Below are 19,144 nucleotides of genomic sequence, written 5' to 3'. Positions count from 1 at the left end.
GACATTATTGAGGACACTTAATAGGAACCAAAGGTGGTGAGGCTGAGGGGTGGGGGAGCTTTAATGCGACGCAACAACCAGACTTCCGGTCCACATGTAAACTGAACAGCGTGACTTACGTGTTGAACGAGCTAAACGGTTATTGTCTGTTTTCTCAGCTTTGGGTGTCCAGCGTCTGTTTGTAAACATGAAGCTACTAACACACAACATGTTGACCTCGCATGTGAAGGGAGTCACCAAAGGTTACCCGCTGCTCATCAAGGTAAACTCAGCTCACCCGGTTAGCATCGATGCTAACGGCACGAGTCCGAGGAGGGTGTAATTTTCCTCAAATCAACGCTGCAATGTTGTCATCACTAGGATTATTAGTCGTGTTGATAATAACTGTAAAGGAACTGGCATGCTCCGTGTGTATTTCAAGGCAATTCAACCCAACAGAAAACCCCCCTTACATAAGTTAGAAACGTGTTTTTGACCACACCGTCGTTGTGTAAGTTGTTATTGTGGTCATAGTTGAACTACTTTTCCCCCAGAAGTTTCTGGTGTTTTGTCCCCGTCTATAAACATAACTGGGCCAGATTATAAAAACGCTTCTATATGTAGGACTGTCAATATAAACTTTTATTTTGAACTCTATAGACAATATTGATGGTGAATGTAAATCGGACTACTTGGATTGGGCTACAATAGTGTATCTCCTCATTTTATTTATACCCTGCCATGTCTGACAGGGACTCAGAATATTCATACAAGCAAAAAAGTTTGTATGTCTTGTGTTTTTGTGTGTCTCTGTGTGTGTGTTTAGGCAACTGAGGTGAAGGTGAACGAGGTGGAGTTCAACCCTCAGTTTGTCAGCCGGATGATTCCCAAATTGGAGTGGAGTGCTCTGGTCCAGGCTGCAGAGGAGGTGAGTCTGACTGCAGCAGAGACTCATTATAACCCTTCAGGGAACCAGGCTTTACTTTGGCTCAACAACAATTACCTATGGGAGTGTTAGAACACTGTCAGTGCTGGGGAAGATAAGATGCCTTTATGTCACTATATGTAACTCCCGTGGTCACTCCCATCAATATTTAGTTAAGAACATACATGCATACTCCCATTCCTGTACATCAGACAATATATACATTATATACACTAAGTTTTTATTGGAAAAAAAAATGAATGTGACTGAAGAGAATATTGCCAAAAAGAAAGTATTTCACAGATGTAACATTATTACACGCTTACTGAAAATTATGAGGCATCCCTGAGATGTCGGCTTCAGGTCACTTTCTTCCCACTAAAGGGATTTATGACTTAAATTTCCAATTTTGTTTGGGGATTTCAACCAGTGACATTTGATTTGATTGATTGATTGATTGATTGATTGGCTAAGTGCATTCCATGAGTGCAGGTGGTTGGTATCAATCTTTATGATGCTCATATTTATTTCTGGTACAAGAGTGCAGTTTAAGTTCTTCCTTTCATCTCTTTTCCGTCCAGCTGGGCCATCGGCAGGATCTGCCTGGTGAGCTGGTGGCAGACTACGAAACTAACGAAGAATTTCTGAAGAAAGTTCACAGAATCCTATTAGAGGTAAAAGCTTTCCCATTCCTGCCTGTACCGGTGGATTTGTCTAAAATGCTACTATGTAATCATGTAGCAACTGTTTTTATTATGAGTGTGCTTATTGTTTACTCTATGTATTTTTTTGTATTTATGAATATCTGAAAACAAAAGAAATATACCTTTCACATTTTCCCAGTGCTTTGATGGTATCGCCAAAAGAAGCTGGAACCAGAGACAGCTTGATGATTATGCTTAAAAATTACTTGACAAAATCTTGGTACATGTTGTTCCAGTGCCTTTAAATCTTCAGTCAAATGAACACCAACTTAACATTCTTGACATACTTTGTGTGGTTCCCAACTCAGTGTCTTGTTCTTTTTTTCACTCGGCACAGTGAAGGCTTATGTGAATACATTTGAACGCTTTAAATATTCACCTAACAACAACCGTGAAACATCACAATATTTACATCTTGTTTCCATGACCGAGTTAACTGTCCTGTTTTTATCACTACCATTACCCTGTTCTTAAAGCTCAGTGGGGGAAAGTGAAGTTTTTATAGATGTCAGATAAGGGTACAATGTATTCACTGTGCGTCTAAATGTTGACTGTCTCTCCACATTGCACAACGTTGAGCACATCTCTCCAACTCTGTGGGCATTAACCTGCTGCCAGCCTCTAACAGCCTCTAGTCCTCAAAGGCTCTCCACAGTATTCAGTACTCCGGCCTGGCTGCAGAGATTTGCTACCATTCAGTCAAAATGACATCAGAGAGGTCCAACTGTGATCATGAGTTGGATTTGGCTTTGCACCATCGTGTTGTTACAGGAAAGAAGCTCGTATAAGCTTTTCCCACAAAGTTCGAAACATTGTTTCTGAAGAGGGGGTTTCCTTTTTTTCACTGTAGGTTGTTTATATATTAATGGTGTTAGGGTCACAGACTGGCCTAATCCCAAGCTGGAAAAAGTGATAAAACGAGGAAGCAGACAGAAACAAAATGTAAATGTGGCGTGTGGAGTTTTCTTGTGAGCAATAAGTCCTAGGGTAATATCCTACAGTGGAAACACTGTTCTCATTCCTGCATTGTTTAAATCAGTGTTTTCATGCTATAATTGAGTATAACACCTGCATTTTTCAGGCACATTACTGCCCCCTGTTGATCACTGGAACAGTGTGAAGTGAATGGGCCAATATTAATTTGGAGGGTGTTTGCTTCTGTGGGAAGCAGACAGAGTTCAAGAAAACCTTACACTTTGCCTCACTCTGAGGGTATCTGTTGGCCTCTCACCTTCTCTCTGTCTGCGTTTACAGGTGGAGGTGTTGGAGGGCTGTCTGCAGTGTCCGGAGTCAGGAAGGGAGTTCCCAATCTCAAGAGGAATCCCCAACATGCTGCTCAACGAAGACGAGGCATAAACACCAGCTCAACAGTTTTCCCCCTACGCGTCCTCACCCCTAACTGTCACTCAATGGGACTTTTGGTTTTCAGAGGGAGAGCAGATGAGCTGGACTCTGGTGTGAGTTGGTGCCATGAGGCAATAGGTCACAGGGTTTGGTTGATCGCAGCTAGGACATTTTTGAGTGGCTGATGCTGCCAATGGAGAGAAAGGTTTGAAGAGTAATGGGTGGAAATGTTCCCCTGAGAGTAACCCCCTGTGGTTTTATCTGTATTTATTTTTGTAACTGTTCACGCTCTTTTTCTTTTTAAATAAAACTGTCCTGATTTCCATGACAGCCACATTGTTTTAGGTTTTTGTGGAAAATATGAAGTCCATTTTATTACAGACATGCTAAAAATCTACCCCCACTTGTGTGTGCTGACGCTCTGAACCCCATCTCGCCCTCTGTCAGGGTTTAAGAAAGTGCTGAGGGCCAGATGACGTGGCAGTGGCTTGTCTATATTTGGCTTTGAGGAAAAGGGACATAAAAAGCAGGCAGGCTAGAAGTTGTTTTTGAGGAAGTCTATCTTTTCTCTCTCTCTCTTTCTCCCTCCTTTTAAACCACATATTACAGCACACGCACACACTTCTGCACCTAGGCAGACTCCTTTCATCCAAGGTGCCCCAGAGTGTGCCTGCTCATTTATTTACATATTTTTATTATATTTTTAAGAACACTGCTGAAAAATAGATTTGAGCTCCACAAAGACAAATTAAGTGTCTTCCCAGTTTCTGGCTGTGTGAAGCAGCAGCAGTCAAGTTGGAACAGGAGCCCGTTTGTTTGCAGGCAGTGTTATCATTTTTAGGAACTTTGCCAGGACAGATGGGGAAGAGGGGGGTTTACTCACACCAGAATCCTTGGGGCAGCCCGAGTCTCTCCTACCTTTCCCTTCTACTTACAGCAATTACAGGCCTGCACCCGCAACTATAATAACAGTATAATGGGATGGCAGAAGTGCAGCAATAAAAGCCACCCCTGACAGATTAACAGTCCTCTCCAAGTTCTGAACTGTAATTAACAATGAGCCTGGAGAGGAACAAAGAAGAAAGAAGGGTGCTGGTTTGAAAGCTTGAAAAGATAGAGATAAAAATGGATGGGCTCTCAGCAGTCATTTAATAAAAATAGGATAAGCCTTTAACTGTCACACCAAGTGAGTCGAATCTGGAAATCACACTGAGATCCTGACTAAACATGGACTAATACACCATCTTCAATTTTAATACTATGATGCTTCAAGATTTCGTTTGACATTTAAAGAAATATGTTTCTGGCAAATATTGAAACCAATGCATCTGCAAGAAAATAAACCTTCAGCTGGTAGTTGTGTTCATGTCTCATGTTAATGACTTCAGTGTTCTCGTGCCAGCTGAAGAGCATTTATTGCGACCTGGGTTGAAATAATAAGGGAATGGCATAAAACATAATAGCAGCACCTCTTTAACAGGAGAAAGCAGATAAACTGATTCTAGCTTTTTCAAAATCAGAACATTTATTTTGTTGTAACATGCAGTTTTTTAATAGATCACATTTGTTTCAGGTACTTCTGTGTTATCACCTCCGAAATATATATTTGTGCTTTCTGAGTCTTTTCCCAGAGTCAATCACAACTTTGATGTTGCAGAATTGCTTAAAATCGTGATGACTGAAACTCTTATTTACCTAAAACACAGTTACAGATGTTACCTGGATGTTAGTTTGGAGGAGTCATTGTGGGGGTCGATCTCTTTTTAAAACAATATAAAAAGCCAACTTGCTTCACATCTGCCTAAAAGCTTGTGCATTTCTGTCACCTTCATTAAACTGAAACATCCATCAGTGTTCAACAGCAGAATGGAGCTCACAGTGTCCGAAGAAAAACAAAAAAAATCAACATATAATAAATATTCTTAAGAATTTGTCCTCCAAGCCGTTTAAAGCCTGACTGATATTAAATTGCATGTTTCTTTCTCCCACAGCAATCACGACACTGAGCTAACCTCTAACTTCCTGCACGGTCATTATCTGGACTTATTAAACTTCTGATGTCATTCTTTTTCAGTCAAGTGATGAAGCTTTGAACTCGGCAGGCCCAGCGGATCCGCTGACCTCCTGATGGGGAAAAGACATCTGAGTGCGTGCCACCTCTTGTGAGAGGAAGATGGCTCTTGCCTCCATAATCACACGCTGCCTTGACTTTGGTGGCAGTCCGCCCCACCTCTCCACATCCAGTCCCTCCCTCCAGGACCGCTCCGGTCCGGAGCTCTGAGCCTTTCTCACACTGTCGCCGCACAATAACGGACTTACATGCAGCAGGTCTGTGTTTTCTGCAGCGCATTCAGCCCGGCAGGCGTCGAGCTGCAGCTTCTTTAAACCGGCATCTGTAATTTACTCAGTGCACAAGGAGTTCTTTCATATTTTTCTGCGTCACGTCGCTTCATGTCGTCTGACTTTTTCCGTATTTTGATGTTTATGTGAGGGGGATTAACAGGCCCACCGTGGCTTTTCCAACATAAATCAACCGTTTCTTTCCTACGTTTTTGGCGCAGGCTGCTTTCTGTATACCTCTTACAGGGAATGGGAGGATCATTAGGTTTTTTTTAAGGTTGCTTCCAGATTTTGTGCAAACGGGCATGGGCCGGTTCTCTGCTCCACAGATGGCTCTTTGGGAGGTGAAGGCGCAGGGACGCTGCGGGTTCAGATGAAGTGAACTCGGGTTTTTCTTCGGAGGATTTGCGACATGGGCTGAGCCCGTGTGAGGGCTCTTTTCTCCTGAAAGCTGTTGAACCACCTGAGGATGGACGACGGAGACGGATAAAGGCCGACCTTGACGGACAGACTTCAGTTAACTTTCATCGCCTTTTAACGCGGATAGACATCACACCAAGTTCCAGACACCAAGGTGTCAGCCAGATTTCCACTCACTAAATCTGAGTTTTAACGAGGGGGTTTGATGGTTGTGTGCTGTCATTTAGCGTTTAAAGGCAATCGAGTAATGATTTCGCCACAATAGTTCCTTATTAAGTTTATAGCAAACCGTAAAGATGAAATGACAAAGCGCCTTTATTAGTCTGATGTAAGCAGGCGCGTCTGTTTTAATCTACCTTAGAATAAATGTGAAGGCAGCAGATGTGAGGTTCATTTTCCACATGAAGCTCTGACTAAAAGATCCTTTTAGAAGCGGATGGTGGATTTTTTTTAACCCTCAGGTTAGAATTGAAATCTCTTTACGCACGGCTTTCTCCGTGCCGGCTTGAGGCCGAGCTTTAGTCTTTAGTTGGAGCCGGACTCCCCCCGCTCCTGTCCGGACCATGTGGCCCCCCCGCCTCCTCCTGCTGCTGCTGCTCCAGTGGTCCGGTGTGCTGCCGGTCCAGGGCCTCAACACGTGCCAATCCATCAACCTGGACGCGCAGAAGTCCCGGCGGATCGAGGCGGTCCGCGGGCAGATCCTCAGCAAGCTCCGGATCCGCAGTCCGCCCGACGAGGACGAGGCCCCGCCGCCGGCCCCGGTGCCCCCGGAGGTGCTGCTGCTCTACAACAGCACGCGGGAGCTGCTGAAGGAACGCGCGCGTCTCACCGATTCCGCGTGCGAGCGCGAGAGCAGCGAGGAGGACTATTATGCCAAAGAAGTCCAGAGGATTGACATGCTGCCTCCTCGTGCCAACACAAGTGAGTCCGTGTGTGAGCTCCATGTGGGGTCAGGGGCCCCAGGGGCCCAAAGAAGCCTCCTGGAGATCATCCAGACCAGAATATCATGGCGCTCATATCTAGAATGAAAGATTGTGATGTGAGACTAAAAGGCTGTCTGACAGCACAAGCACACGTTTAGTGTGACAAGCTTTCATAGCTTCAATGACCTTTGACCCCTGGTACCCCAGCTGACAGGGAGCCAGCGGTCTTGTTTTTTTGTTTGTGTCTAATCACCTCTACCTTCTCCCCTCAGTGAGCTGACATTCCCTCCCATACTATGTTCAAAGCATTCAGATCTACTTCAGACTGTCGATGTGTAAAATAAATTATTGGTCCATTCTGTGAAGGTTAAGTTGCAGATGTATTGACACATAAGCACCACTTTAATGTGTCCAGTTTGGGTAGTTCAGTCTGGATCAATGCACTGTATATTATAGATATAAATCTGTTTTACGTAAGTGTAGTATTTTAACAGTGGTTTAAATACCAAAATGTAGATATTAGCAGTATGAGCAGCTATGCAGACATTTCATACGGTGGTCAATGTACAGGATTTGTGAACAATTATAACCTTCATGTAGACAAATTGTCTGGAATTGCAATTAATTTATGTTTTCATTTACCAGCCTCTAGTTGCAGCATCCACTGTTGGAGTTGATGAGTGATACACAAATGAATAGTGTGTTGTTGAGCTTTTATTCCATGTTGGACTACTTATGAATGCAGAGACTTAAATAGCTGAGCTACATTTGATAATATATTTATCTGCAGGGTAGATCTCTGAAACCATCAGGCCTGGTAAAGGGAACAGGAAATACAATGTTTTTTCTCTGAAATGGTGTTCAGTACTTTAAAATGTAACTTAATCACCATATTTGCACAGGCAGCACATAAAAACAAATACTGCATGTCATTGCCTATTCAAACCAGTCGTGGCACTGCGGAGGCAGTGGTGTTTGGGAGAATGAGGGAAAGGTGAAGAAAAAGTTACCACTATTTATCTGTCACCCCTCCTGCAGTGCTGTAGTTATACGCTTTACCAAGGCGCTCCGTTCTCCAGCGCAGCGTTACACTGGTGGGTGATGTTTTACAGTAAAACCCATCTGGATGCAACAGTTGTCCATATCTTAAATTTCAGATACATTTACGCGCTACACGCAAACCTGTCATTTAGGTTGGAGACATTCATCAGCAATAATTATGTTCGAGACAATGCATCAGCCCCACAGTGCTGTTTTAACCAATAGTATAAATATAGTATTGTCTAAGAAGGCTGTTAGTCATCCTCTGTGTTTTTCTTTCCATCAAGATGCAGTGCAGCCGGTAGCACCCAACCCCCACTACAGAGTCATCCACTTCGACGTCAGTGGAGTCGACCTGACCAACAGCACCCTGGTCAAGGCCGAGTTCAGGATCTTCAGAGCTCCCAACCCGCAGGCTCGGGCCTCGGAGCAGAGAGTGGAGATCTATCAGGTAAGAAACAGTAAGACACAAGCATGTAGTCAGCATTTATTATCCTGCTTAACCTTTTTAAGCTGTCACATCCAATAATGCAGACACTAAATCCACGCCTATTTAAATTCACATCAGGCGACATTCATCTTGTTTGATTACCAGAACAAATAAATATCTGTCTGGGTCGTTTCTTCCTCCGAAAGATAATGTTGATGATGTGATCAGGAATACCATTTCAGTTTGTCTGCTGAATAGATTTTTCCTTTCAGACTTTCAGGCACCGGGCCAACAAGACTATTATGACACAAAATCCGTATTTATGTTGACTTGAGGGAGACTGTACATAAATCTTTTGTCCCAGGTGAATGAGGTAACATAATCCACATGCTAGATTAAAGTTGTGCAGGTTATTGATTTTTTTTTTTTTTTTTAAACAAGTCATTTGTCATTCGTATCACTTATCCGTGCCTCTGCCCCTACAGGGAAAATTATAATCTATAATATTATAATCTAATCTGCCTAGAAGGGGAGAATAAAGTGACCATGCATACATTATTTATACTCCTTCTCTATCAGGGTCACAGGGGGGCTGTGCCCCACAACCACTGTACCACTGTTCCACAAAACATTACAATTTGTCATGTCAGTCAGACCTAATTTTTCCATCAGCTGTTGAAGCCAGACGAAGACAGCACCTCCACTCAGCGTTATATTGACTCCCGCACTGTTCAACCGAGGGCCAAAGGATCCTGGATCTCTGTGGATGTCACAGAAACCGTTAAGGACTGGGTTTCAGACCCAGGTCAGGTTTATCACAGGCTTTTCATGGTCATTCATACAACTGTGTTTGAAGAGATCATTTTCATGTGCGTCCTTTTCTTTTTCTGACTTCAGAAAATAATCTCGGCCTGAAACTGGGCGTCCACTGTCCCTGCTGCACTTTCGTCCCATCCACCAACAACATTGTCCCCAATAAGAGTGAGGAACTGGAGGCCCTGTTTGCAGGTTTGTTGCAGTATCTGATGATTCGTCTCCAACCACACTCAGAGGCAGTTCACCAGATAACTCCCTGGGGCTAAACAGATGAGGTCGCTTTAGCAGCTCAGCTGTAAATTTTTTCTAAGGCCATAAATAGCGCTTGTGGCGCTGCAATAATCCTGCAGGTCACCCAATGTGAAGACATAGTGGAGCCTCTTCTGTACGGGCCTCCAAAATGATTCATGAGTCACTTGCAGACGATCATGAGAACAACCGAGAAACTGTTTCTGCATTTTCATCATCGTTTATATTCAGCAGGGCCAAGCCGTTTTTTATTTTTATTTTATTTTTTTTACTTTAACTTTTGACTTTTCAGTATGACAAGCAAGGACATGTTTTGAGCTCTTGTGCTCTTGCAGCTCAGAACACATGTATGCTCTACTCCAGTAAGTATAAAAAAAAAAACACGCCTACTAGAAATTCATGAACCAACACCTTTTCTGACATATTCATCGTGAAAATGGCCGGAATTCAAAGATATTAACTCAGTGCTTTTTGACTGAGTTTATATTTTCTTGTCAAAGCTGCATATATCATTTGTACTATTGATTAATGCTCCCTTTTAAAATTCAGCTCAGTATTTCTTAGAGTCCTGAAGAGGAAGTCAATATTTAACAAATTAAGAAAGTTAGATCAAGGTCTGAAAAAACAAACACAATTTCTGCAGTATTTTCTCTCTTTATAATTTCTGTGTGATCCCTGAGGTTTACCTTTTAACCTAATGGGAGTCACGCCACACACTTAGTATTTGAAGTGTTGCCCTGCCGCTGGGAGATGAATAACAATGAGCTCTTCTTTAAGCCACACTACTGTTCTGCATTCAAAATGTTACCTAGCTAAAAGCATCAAAGCATCAAAATATGCTGTCATTATAATAGTATTAGTAATGTTATAGCACGTATTATGCAGAATAACTCATTTCAGAATAATGCATCATGTATGATAAAGAAAATTGTAACTACTGACTGTATGAAATTTCAATGTTGCAGCTGAAGCTGATTTTGATGTTACGCGCTCTCTGCTGTTCTTGCCACAGGTGTAGATGATGAGCAGCTCCGTCGGATAAGAAAACCAGGTCAGGTTAAAGGCCAGGCAGACTTCAGCACCAAGACGCCACACCTCATCCTCACCCTGCTACCGAGCGACAGAGTCGACAATCCGGCCAAGAAGAACCGCAAGAAGAGGGCAGCCGCCGCCGACAGCACAACCTGCTCCCGGTAGGCTGCACACCGGCCGCCTCACGTGGAAGTACACCAACATCGGCGCTGTTCAAGCATTTGTTTGGGTTTCTTTCTATGTTTTGTTTTTGTACACAAAACTCAGTTCAGACTATTGTGTGGCCCAACTAACAATATAGACAGTGTGTTTAGACTGCTGGCCAACAGGCCTGCAGTGTTTAATTTAGACTACCTCACACTGCAGGAGAAAACTCTGGCAGTGTTTCTTAGTCATTACCTTGTGATGGCTGCTTCTCCGGCGGTGACCCACGGTTATTTTCCCATGACCCAACTTTGGGCCCTTGCCCCAGACCTTGAAAAGCACCATGGGAGCTGAACTGTGTATTGTGTGTCTCCCTGTGTGTCTCAGTGGCTCGGACCAGGGCTGTTGCCTGCGTTCACTCTATATTGACTTCAGGCGCGACCTCAACTGGAAGTGGATCCATGAGCCCAAAGGCTACAAAGCTAACTTTTGTGCTGGCAACTGTCCTTACCTCTGGAGCGCTAACAACCACTACAACATGGTGAGTGGCTTTATGTATGTGATTAGAATCCCAAATTATACCCAAAAATGTTATTGGTGGAGGCTGAAACGTGTGTTGTACTCGGTCCTGAAACCTGTTTATGGTACTTGGCCTGATTGATGGTGTGGTTTATCTAGTTTTATGTCAGATAGTTCCTGATGTTAGTCAACCTTTTACCCCCCACAGTGTTATTTGTATTAAAGCAACATTTTATCTTCTTTACTTAAATGGAAAAGTCACTTCAATCCAAAAAGTACTTTTAAAGAATTAAAGTAATATTAACCAATCATGTTCCCATTTCTAATACTGTGAAGCGAAAGCGAATGTGCTCTCTTTTGTAAATCTTATTTGGCTCCAATCTGGAGATTTATGGCCATTTTTTTTTAACTCAATATTTTGAATGGAAATAGTGACTTCCCAACATGAAACACAGCCAGTTATACAAATAGGAATCATCTGTGTCCGATCAGTGACAAACAGTGACTCCAGTCAAAACAAGAAATCTACATCCTTCCTCAGTCTCTGCAGAGAAATGCTGTGGTCTGACCTAAGTCCACTTTTAGCCAGACTTTAATGTACAGAACCCAAAAATGGGGTGATATTCACCCTTAAAGGAAGTGGATGTTGATTGTTTGTCACAAGGAATGGACATGTGGTCAGCCTGAGCCTCATATATTGGCTGTCACCTTTCACCTACATGTTTATGTAAATGTGTGATGACATAACAAGGCCGGTTAGTCTTCATGCTCATTTGCCTGCGTTCACACACTCATTTTCTTTTTTCGCTCAAATCCTTTGTGATATGGTTGTTTTTCACCTTTACTTGACACTTTTTATCAACTGATTCCTTTTATTGTAATTTTTAAGTTTCACACATTCACTCCTCTTTGATTCAGTGCTTGGGTGAGTCAGTTTCATGAACTACACAAAGAGACTGTGGCTTTTATACACTTTGATTTACTTGGTTTGCAGTTTGCAACAAGATCAACCGCACTCACATCTGTATGGTACAAAAGCACAAATACAGAAAGTCTGAAATAACCAAAACTGTAACTTTGGAACAATTGTGTTTATTATTCATAGCAGGGAAGAGAAAATATGCTTTGAGGAGTTGAACTTTCCTTTGATTCTTTCCCCTGGTCAGATCCTGCCACTGTACAACAAGCTGAACCCTGAAGCCTCCGCCTCGCCCTGCTGCGTTCCTCAAGACCTGGAGCCCCTCACCATCATGTACTTCATCGGCCGCACGCCACGTGTTGAGCAACTCTCCAACATGGTCGTCAAATCCTGCAAGTGCCGCTGAGGGAAGCGAGTTCAGAGGACCAGGTGAGGGGCTGCAGGAGGGGTGGGAGGGGGGCGATAGCAGGACTGAAACTTCCAACTGCTTCGCTCAGGGGGAAAATAAAGACGAGAGGACAGACGGCTCCTTTGTTCATTAACCTTCACTGTCGAATACCTTTACCTGACCTTTCAGATATTATTTTTTTTACAGTATCCCACCCAAATAGCAGGACTTTCCACTCATTCCTTAATGGACATGAAAACTTGTTGTTTTTCTTCCTTCTCTGGAATTTTTCCTCTCATATAAGACACTGTATATATGACAACATAGCTGTATTAAACCTGTACCTGGATATTAAAAACGAGGGTGGTGTGTGATTTGGCCATATTTGGTGCCTGATGTATGAAAAAAAGATTCATTTTATCAGGATTTTGATTCCACCTCAGTTGTGGGCAGCTGGACATGTGCTTATTTGCTTTAGGTTTGAAGGTGTTGATAGGAAGGAGGCGGTATGGAAAGGTTTGCAGACCCAGATCTTTAGGCGAGGGCGGCAGAGAGCAGATAGAAAAGAGAGAGAGGAGCTGTGTCCAGGCAAAGGCCCTGCCAGTTCTCTGCGGTCCTGGGCTCAAATCTGCCCGGCGTAAACAGGATGTGAAAGATTTCCAGACACCGACCCGACCACTCACGGAATGCTACATTTAAATACTCCACTCATCTCCTCTGTCTCTCTCTCTTTCTCTCTCTCTCACTCTTTGCTCGAGGTTCTGGGATTTGTGGTGGGAGGAGAGAGGGAGAAAAGAGAGGCTTTGAAAATGAGACATGGGATGACAGGGCTGTATTTGGAACAGCTACAAGTTTGGAAGGTGGTATTTTGCAGCCTTAGCGAATTTGTAACTATTTGGGTCTGGCTCAAAAATTCTGTAATCACACTCTCATGCTCATTTAGTGAATGTGCGTTCATTATCTTATTGTAAAAACGTGTGACTCATTGCTATTCCTTTGCGTGGATTATATTGTGTCATACCTATGTTCACCCACACAGACACACAGAGTCTCTCTCTCTCTCTCTCTTCACCCAAGTATCCACATTGACCACTTTTGATAGAACGTCTAAATGCTGAAAATAAAAAACATCCCCAGGGCTCATTTTAAATATAGGCTCTCTGGTATGCCAGTGGTTTCTGTGTGTCTGTGTGAGACTGAGAAACTACACAAGTGTGTGTGTGTGTGTGTGTGTGTGTATGTGGCCGGTGAGGTCATGTGTGATAGCACAGAGAAACTCCACGGTTTGTATTGTGTTACTGTGTGCAAAAACACCAGATATTCTGTCTGTGACTCTGCTGAAAGTGACATGGGGATATTTTACATTTTCAGAATATAAAAAAAAAAAAAAAACTAGTTGACCATAAAGTCTTAGCTCTCCTGGAGGCGGTCCAACACTGCCAACCAAGGTTGTCCGGTCACGGATATGTTCACCGAGTCGGTGGTTTTCATCCATTTACTCACATCATTGCATGACCACAGGAAACACTCGCTTCTGATTGGCTGACGAATGTTAGTCAAAATAATGCTGTATAACTGGACATGGCAAACATTCAAGATACCACCAATCTAAATACTAATGTTTAAGTTAGAATAGTAAACGGCTGCTCCAAAGACAGAACAGACAGATAAACATTTTCTCATGAACCTCTAATTGTGTGGAGTCGTGTCAATAGTTGGGTTTCTTTATTATTTTTGCCTTCGTTCATTTTCAGTGGGGGTAAATGGAACTTAGATTTTGGTTATCTGATAATTATATGGTGGCATTTATGTTTTTAGCTCGTAGTTAATTTCTGTTGTTTTCACCCCATTACCATTTTCAGATAAGCAAACGTGGTCTGTTGTCACCATGACAAGTAAAGCAATTCATGTTGATCAAAAGGGAGAAAATCTAAAACGTATCGTTTTTTTGTTTTTTTGAGTCCCGACTTCTGGAAACTCATCTGTGCTTGTTGAGTGCTGAGGTCATGAAGTGTTTTCTTATGATTTCTTTTCCATATTTAAAGACAAACTGCCTTTAGAAACTGGAACTGTCATCACATAAAGGCTCAGTCAGTCGCCCCGTCCCCTCCGCACTGCATCTATAATAAAATAAATAACTTTGTTTAACTAAGATATAAATATTTGCGACCATGGCAGCACAGGTACTTATATAAATTTGTTTCCATAAAACCTGCCAACGATCAGCTGAATACACAAGTTGCTATAGCACATTAAAGATTTTACAGAACGATGATTTGTTTTTTCTCGGGTTTGGCAGATGAATTTGAACAAGGATCAATTTTGACCTGAAACACTGAAGATACAGCGTTAGACAGACGATGCGAGACAAACTAACTGTAAAGGGAGGCTGATGTAGGCTGGATCACACTCACAGCCGTGAAAAAGTGCATCTTTTTACCAACAGTAACAGTGAAATGTATTCACATTTAGTTATTTGTGGGAGATTGTGTCTGCAGAGACACTTAGTTTTGTGTTGGGTGTTATGTTTAACGGCTGCCAACACAACAAACAGGATCCCAGTCACCGGTTTTGGGTTTGGTAATCTTGGCTTAGAAAAAACCAGACAATACGGCGGCGGTGGGGTTCAGAACCTGCATGAACCTTTAAACCGCTGGACACTTCAGCACTCATAGTTAGCAGGAAAGTGACAGACACGATGAGGATTTAAACAGCATCTGTTTTGTTTCCTGTGGTGTGTTCTGGATAAAGTGCAACAATACACTCAAGTCTAGGGTCAAACCTTCCAAAACACAGACGCAGCGGTGGCAAGTAAAAGCGCATTTTCTCAGTTCTTTTCATGAGTCATGTATTCCCTTTTTCAGCTGAAGTATATTTATCTTACTGTGGTGACAAGTTATTTTACAAATTAAGATTTCAAATACAAAAACAAACACACATGCATAAACAATACAATTACATAATGACCACATACTAACATACTTAGGTCCATGTACATTTGTAATAATAGTCGCATATATGATCAAACATGTTTAATTACAGAGTAAACATATGTATATATACTATATACTATATATAGAAGGCCAAATGTCTGAGACACTTTCTGGTTTGTGTGAATCAATGAAAGTAACATTGCTGAATAGATTATAATAAAAATAATAATTTTAGATGGAAAAATGACCTAATGAAGTATTCCCCTGCATTCATTCACCATTCATGGCATACATATTTATAAAAACCTCGATAAAATCAAAACTGTGCCTGAGAAGATGCCCCTGCAGGCGGGCAGAGAAACGATGTTGGTGAACTGAGCCTTTGATGTTGTTGATGTGTTGGTCTTTACTGAACAGTCACGTTTCTATCTGCGCTGCTTCTGCTGTTAAAATAGCTTAAAGAGATACAAAGTGTTCTCCAGCCTTCCCCGTAAAACCTGTTTTCTCGAAGCCACAGTGAGAATGCAGCCTTGCTGTGAGTGTGTGTGTGTGTGTGTGTTTGTCGGGGTGCTAGTGAGCTGTGGTGAGGCTCCCCCCCCGAGTAAACTAGCCCCAGCATCTGTTAGTCTTTTCCACTTAACTACCTCTTGCTATATCCAACCTGTACTTATCCCACAGTAGAGCGCCTTCCTCTGTCTCACTGGGTCCCACCGACCTTGGGAGGGGAGTCTGCTGTGGATATCGACCCCTGCAAACACACTGAGACACACACTCACATATGCACACAGATACACACATGCTAACACACACCCCTCTGTCTGTGTCTTTGGCCATGAGAGGGAATGTATGCAGACCCTCATCGAGAACACACCCAAAGCCTACACACATAGATCTGCTTTGTGCAGCCTCCTCATAGGAAAATATGTCTCGATTGGTGGCTCTGATTCTCGACACACTCTTCCATTAGAGACCAGAAATTTAAGAAAGCCTTTTAATAAAGGTTGTGCAAAGTAATCCTCCTGCTCTCACACACACCACACCTTGTGTGTCAAATATAGCTCACGTTACAGGTTTTGGAAATACTTTATTTGTCTCAAGTAGTTTGACATTGTTCCTAGTTATTTCTGGCAGCTGAAATGAAATGCTGCTCCCTCAGCAACAGGCACCATAAACACAAAATAAGCTGTTACACAAGCTGCAGACTAACAATACACAGGAGCAAACAGGAGATACTGATCTGCGGCTTCAGCGTTTTTGAAGCCATATTCTTCAGAGCAGCACTGGAGGCCCCTCCAGACAAAACAGCCAAAGCCGCAGAGGCCTGGCTGTTCTCTCTCTAAACAGATGAGGGCGGCATTTCAGTGACGTCTCTCCTTACAGTCACATCAGGCTGATTTGCAGCAGCTGTGTTGATTGACAGCATTCAGTGAAGGTTAAATCAAGTAAATATTCTGTTCACAAGCCTGCTTTTTACTGTAGTTCAGTTTAACAGCTGTGGAATGAGCTTGATGTTTTTGCTGCTTACGGTCCTCAGTGTTTATCAGCATTGTCAGAAATCGTTAATCTTTGATATGGCCGTTGCAGTTGAGATGGTGACGTACTGGTCTACATAATACTGGGAGGGCTTTTTCTTTTTGATTTTCATTTTTACAAATCTGAAGGAGCTTAATATTTGAAAAAAAATGCTCGGGCATAATGTAGGTCAGGACAGCATCATTACTGTAACTGTAGCCGCAATACCAAAACAGATTGTTAGAATAAAACCTCCAGGACAACAAAAATGGAAAAACACAGTTTGATATGTTACAACTTCCTGTTCATACCTGTGTCAGTCTGGATGAGCTGCTTGTCCAAGTGCAGTGTGGGCCAAATTTTCCCTTTTGGAAAATGGCCTTGGACAGTTTGTCCCAGCTACTGTATTATACAGCCATTTGAAGGAATTCAGAAAGCAGAGGAAACATGATTGCGGTATTTGTTTCCTTTATTTTTCTTATTAGAGCACAATGTAACTGAAACTTTGCACATAAAAATGTGATTTCAAAGTATTTTGAAAGGTGTGTATATAATTTTACTATCAATGTGTGTACTTGGGTATTTCCACTCCTTTATACAAACTAAGCCTGATTTTGGCAATGATGCAAAGAGTACTGAGATCCTCTAGTCAAGTACTAATAACAATACTTTGAAAATGTAATCCAAAAATGACATGTCAGTACTGAAAGCAGAAAACATGCACTGATACACTGTTATATATTGTTGCTGATGCAGCTTTGTATCGGTATTTTGCTGTTCTTGAACTTGAATTATCTTTTCCATACACACTAATATGCTTATTTTGTTCTTGAGGCCACAGAGCACTGTCTTCGTTGTTTGCTTCATCAAAGTACTGTTGTTAAATTTACCCAAAGAAAAACCTTCCAAGAGTTGACAGGACAATCCAACAGTTTTTATCTAATCTACAGTTGGGCAGATTCATTTATAACAACAACATTTTAGAAAAGAGTAATTTAATTCATAAAAACTGCATAAGAAGGAAGTCGAAGACCCAAATAAAGCAACACTTCAAATTCTTACGTAAGTCGTGAACATGACTTATGTAAGAGTTAAATATATGTAATTAAATTCCACCTCTGGATTTACTAAGAATACATTTAGCCTGCGAATACTGTACATTTATTCTTTAGATTAAGGGTGTAGCTTTAACAATATAATGTATAACTGATATTAAAAATGACATCCACCTTTAAATATAATACATATTCCGCATAATTATACAGACTTGAAAACGTATTGGTTGCTGATTTGAATTACACTTTACAATGTGTGAAATTTACATTTAGAGTTTAAGGCCACATATTTAGTTCGAAACTGAAGTATCCAATTATTAAGGAGCTGCTGACGCTCCACCTTCCTTTTTGTTGCTTATAAGAAGAATTAAAAGAAACAGAGACAGAGGTCAGAGGATCACACTCATAATGACAATATTGCTGATGGATGGCGGTCAGCACACCATTATAGGCCTCAGGGAATATCTTTCTTATTCCAGCCCTCTGTAAACAAATTACAAAATATGTGGGAGCCTGAATTTGAGTGTGGATTCAGATGGTTACTTATTTTTGGCGCTGGCGGAGGGCATAATGCCACGGCAGCCTCATGTAGTAGCTCCTGGTTTGGAGTAAGCAGGAAATGTTTATCCCACATCCACCAAGAGCTGAGTTCATTCAGGACTTTCAGAGTTCAGGGATCAGGTGATTTCACAGCCACTGCTGTCCTAGCTGGAGGTTTGGGAGGAGCAGCGTCCCGCTGTTACAGAAACCGTAACATGTACATGCCTTATACTTTATGGAAGTAAAACATGCACTAAAATGCATCTTTTAAACGTGAATGCTGTTTTGCATGTCCTAAATTGTGACACATTTTGTGAGCACGCTGGAAAAACAACCCAGGAATAGTAAGTAGTATGAAACTGTGACTCAAGTTTGTTTTTATGTCATTCCGTATCACTTCACAGGCACTACAGGATTTGTACAACTTAAAAATGCCCTGTGGAGTTTTTGTTTAGCTTCAGCGATCAGAGGAGGTGTTGTGTATATCAAGTGTAACACACTTTGCTCATAAAACATTTCCAGAGCTTTTTCTCCCACCTGCATTGTTTACATGTGTTTACTAGCCTGCAGTCTTCACTCTGTGCCTTTGTCAGCATATTAGTGTATTTTCTTGACACTTGAGCTGTGACCTGCAGATCAGTGGAATCATGTGAAGTCTGTCTGGAAGTGTATTTTGGTTCCCAAGTTCACATAAACAAAGGACACAACTCCACATTTACACATTCCACAGCTGAGTGTATCATGTAAAAGGCACATACGCAAGTTTAAAAACCGGCTTTGTTGTTTATGCGTTAAAGAGAGCAGCCACTAAAAGTCATTTAAGCCAGCCAGGAGACAAACTGGTCACAAGCATTGATTTCAGGGCACCCGATCACACAGGTGTTACCGAGCAGACTTTAAATAACCGTAAGATAGTTGTTTCCCCTTTTTC

The 19,144-nt window shown here is 42.0% G+C and overlaps 2 protein-coding genes across 4 annotated transcripts; both read left to right on the top strand.

The window, feature by feature from the left end:
- The first annotated feature begins 84 nt into the window (after window positions 1-84).
- On the top strand, window positions 85-3,280 carry trmt112 (tRNA methyltransferase activator subunit 11-2). Of its 3 annotated transcripts, none has more exons than XM_029511822.1 (4): window positions 85-262; window positions 806-907; window positions 1,501-1,578; window positions 2,863-3,280. In XM_029511822.1, exons 1-4 carry the CDS (start codon window positions 188-190, stop codon window positions 2,962-2,964), a joined length of 357 nt encoding a protein of 118 aa, XP_029367682.1. In that variant the 5' UTR covers window positions 85-187; the 3' UTR covers window positions 2,965-3,280. The 3 variants fall into 3 exon arrangements, with proteins under 3 accessions (XP_029367682.1, XP_029367680.1, XP_029367681.1); XM_029511820.1 differs by having other exon boundaries at window positions 1,486-1,578; XM_029511821.1 differs by having other exon boundaries at window positions 806-919.
- A 1,945-nt stretch (window positions 3,281-5,225) lies between these two features.
- tgfb5 (transforming growth factor, beta 5) lies at window positions 5,226-12,529 on the top strand. Its single transcript, XM_029511819.1, has 7 exons — window positions 5,226-6,633; window positions 7,964-8,127; window positions 8,779-8,911; window positions 9,004-9,114; window positions 10,184-10,364; window positions 10,735-10,888; window positions 12,033-12,529. Exons 1-7 carry the CDS (start codon window positions 6,276-6,278, stop codon window positions 12,189-12,191), a joined length of 1,260 nt encoding a protein of 419 aa, XP_029367679.1. The 5' UTR covers window positions 5,226-6,275; the 3' UTR covers window positions 12,192-12,529.
- Window positions 12,530-19,144: the final 6,615 nt, after the last annotated feature.

This window comes from Echeneis naucrates, chromosome 10, assembly GCF_900963305.1.
Source record: "Echeneis naucrates chromosome 10, fEcheNa1.1, whole genome shotgun sequence".
NCBI lineage: Eukaryota > Metazoa > Chordata > Actinopteri > Carangiformes > Echeneidae > Echeneis > Echeneis naucrates.
Note: the sequence above shows the minus strand (reverse complement) of the source record. Positions and strands in the feature narration are given on the sequence as shown.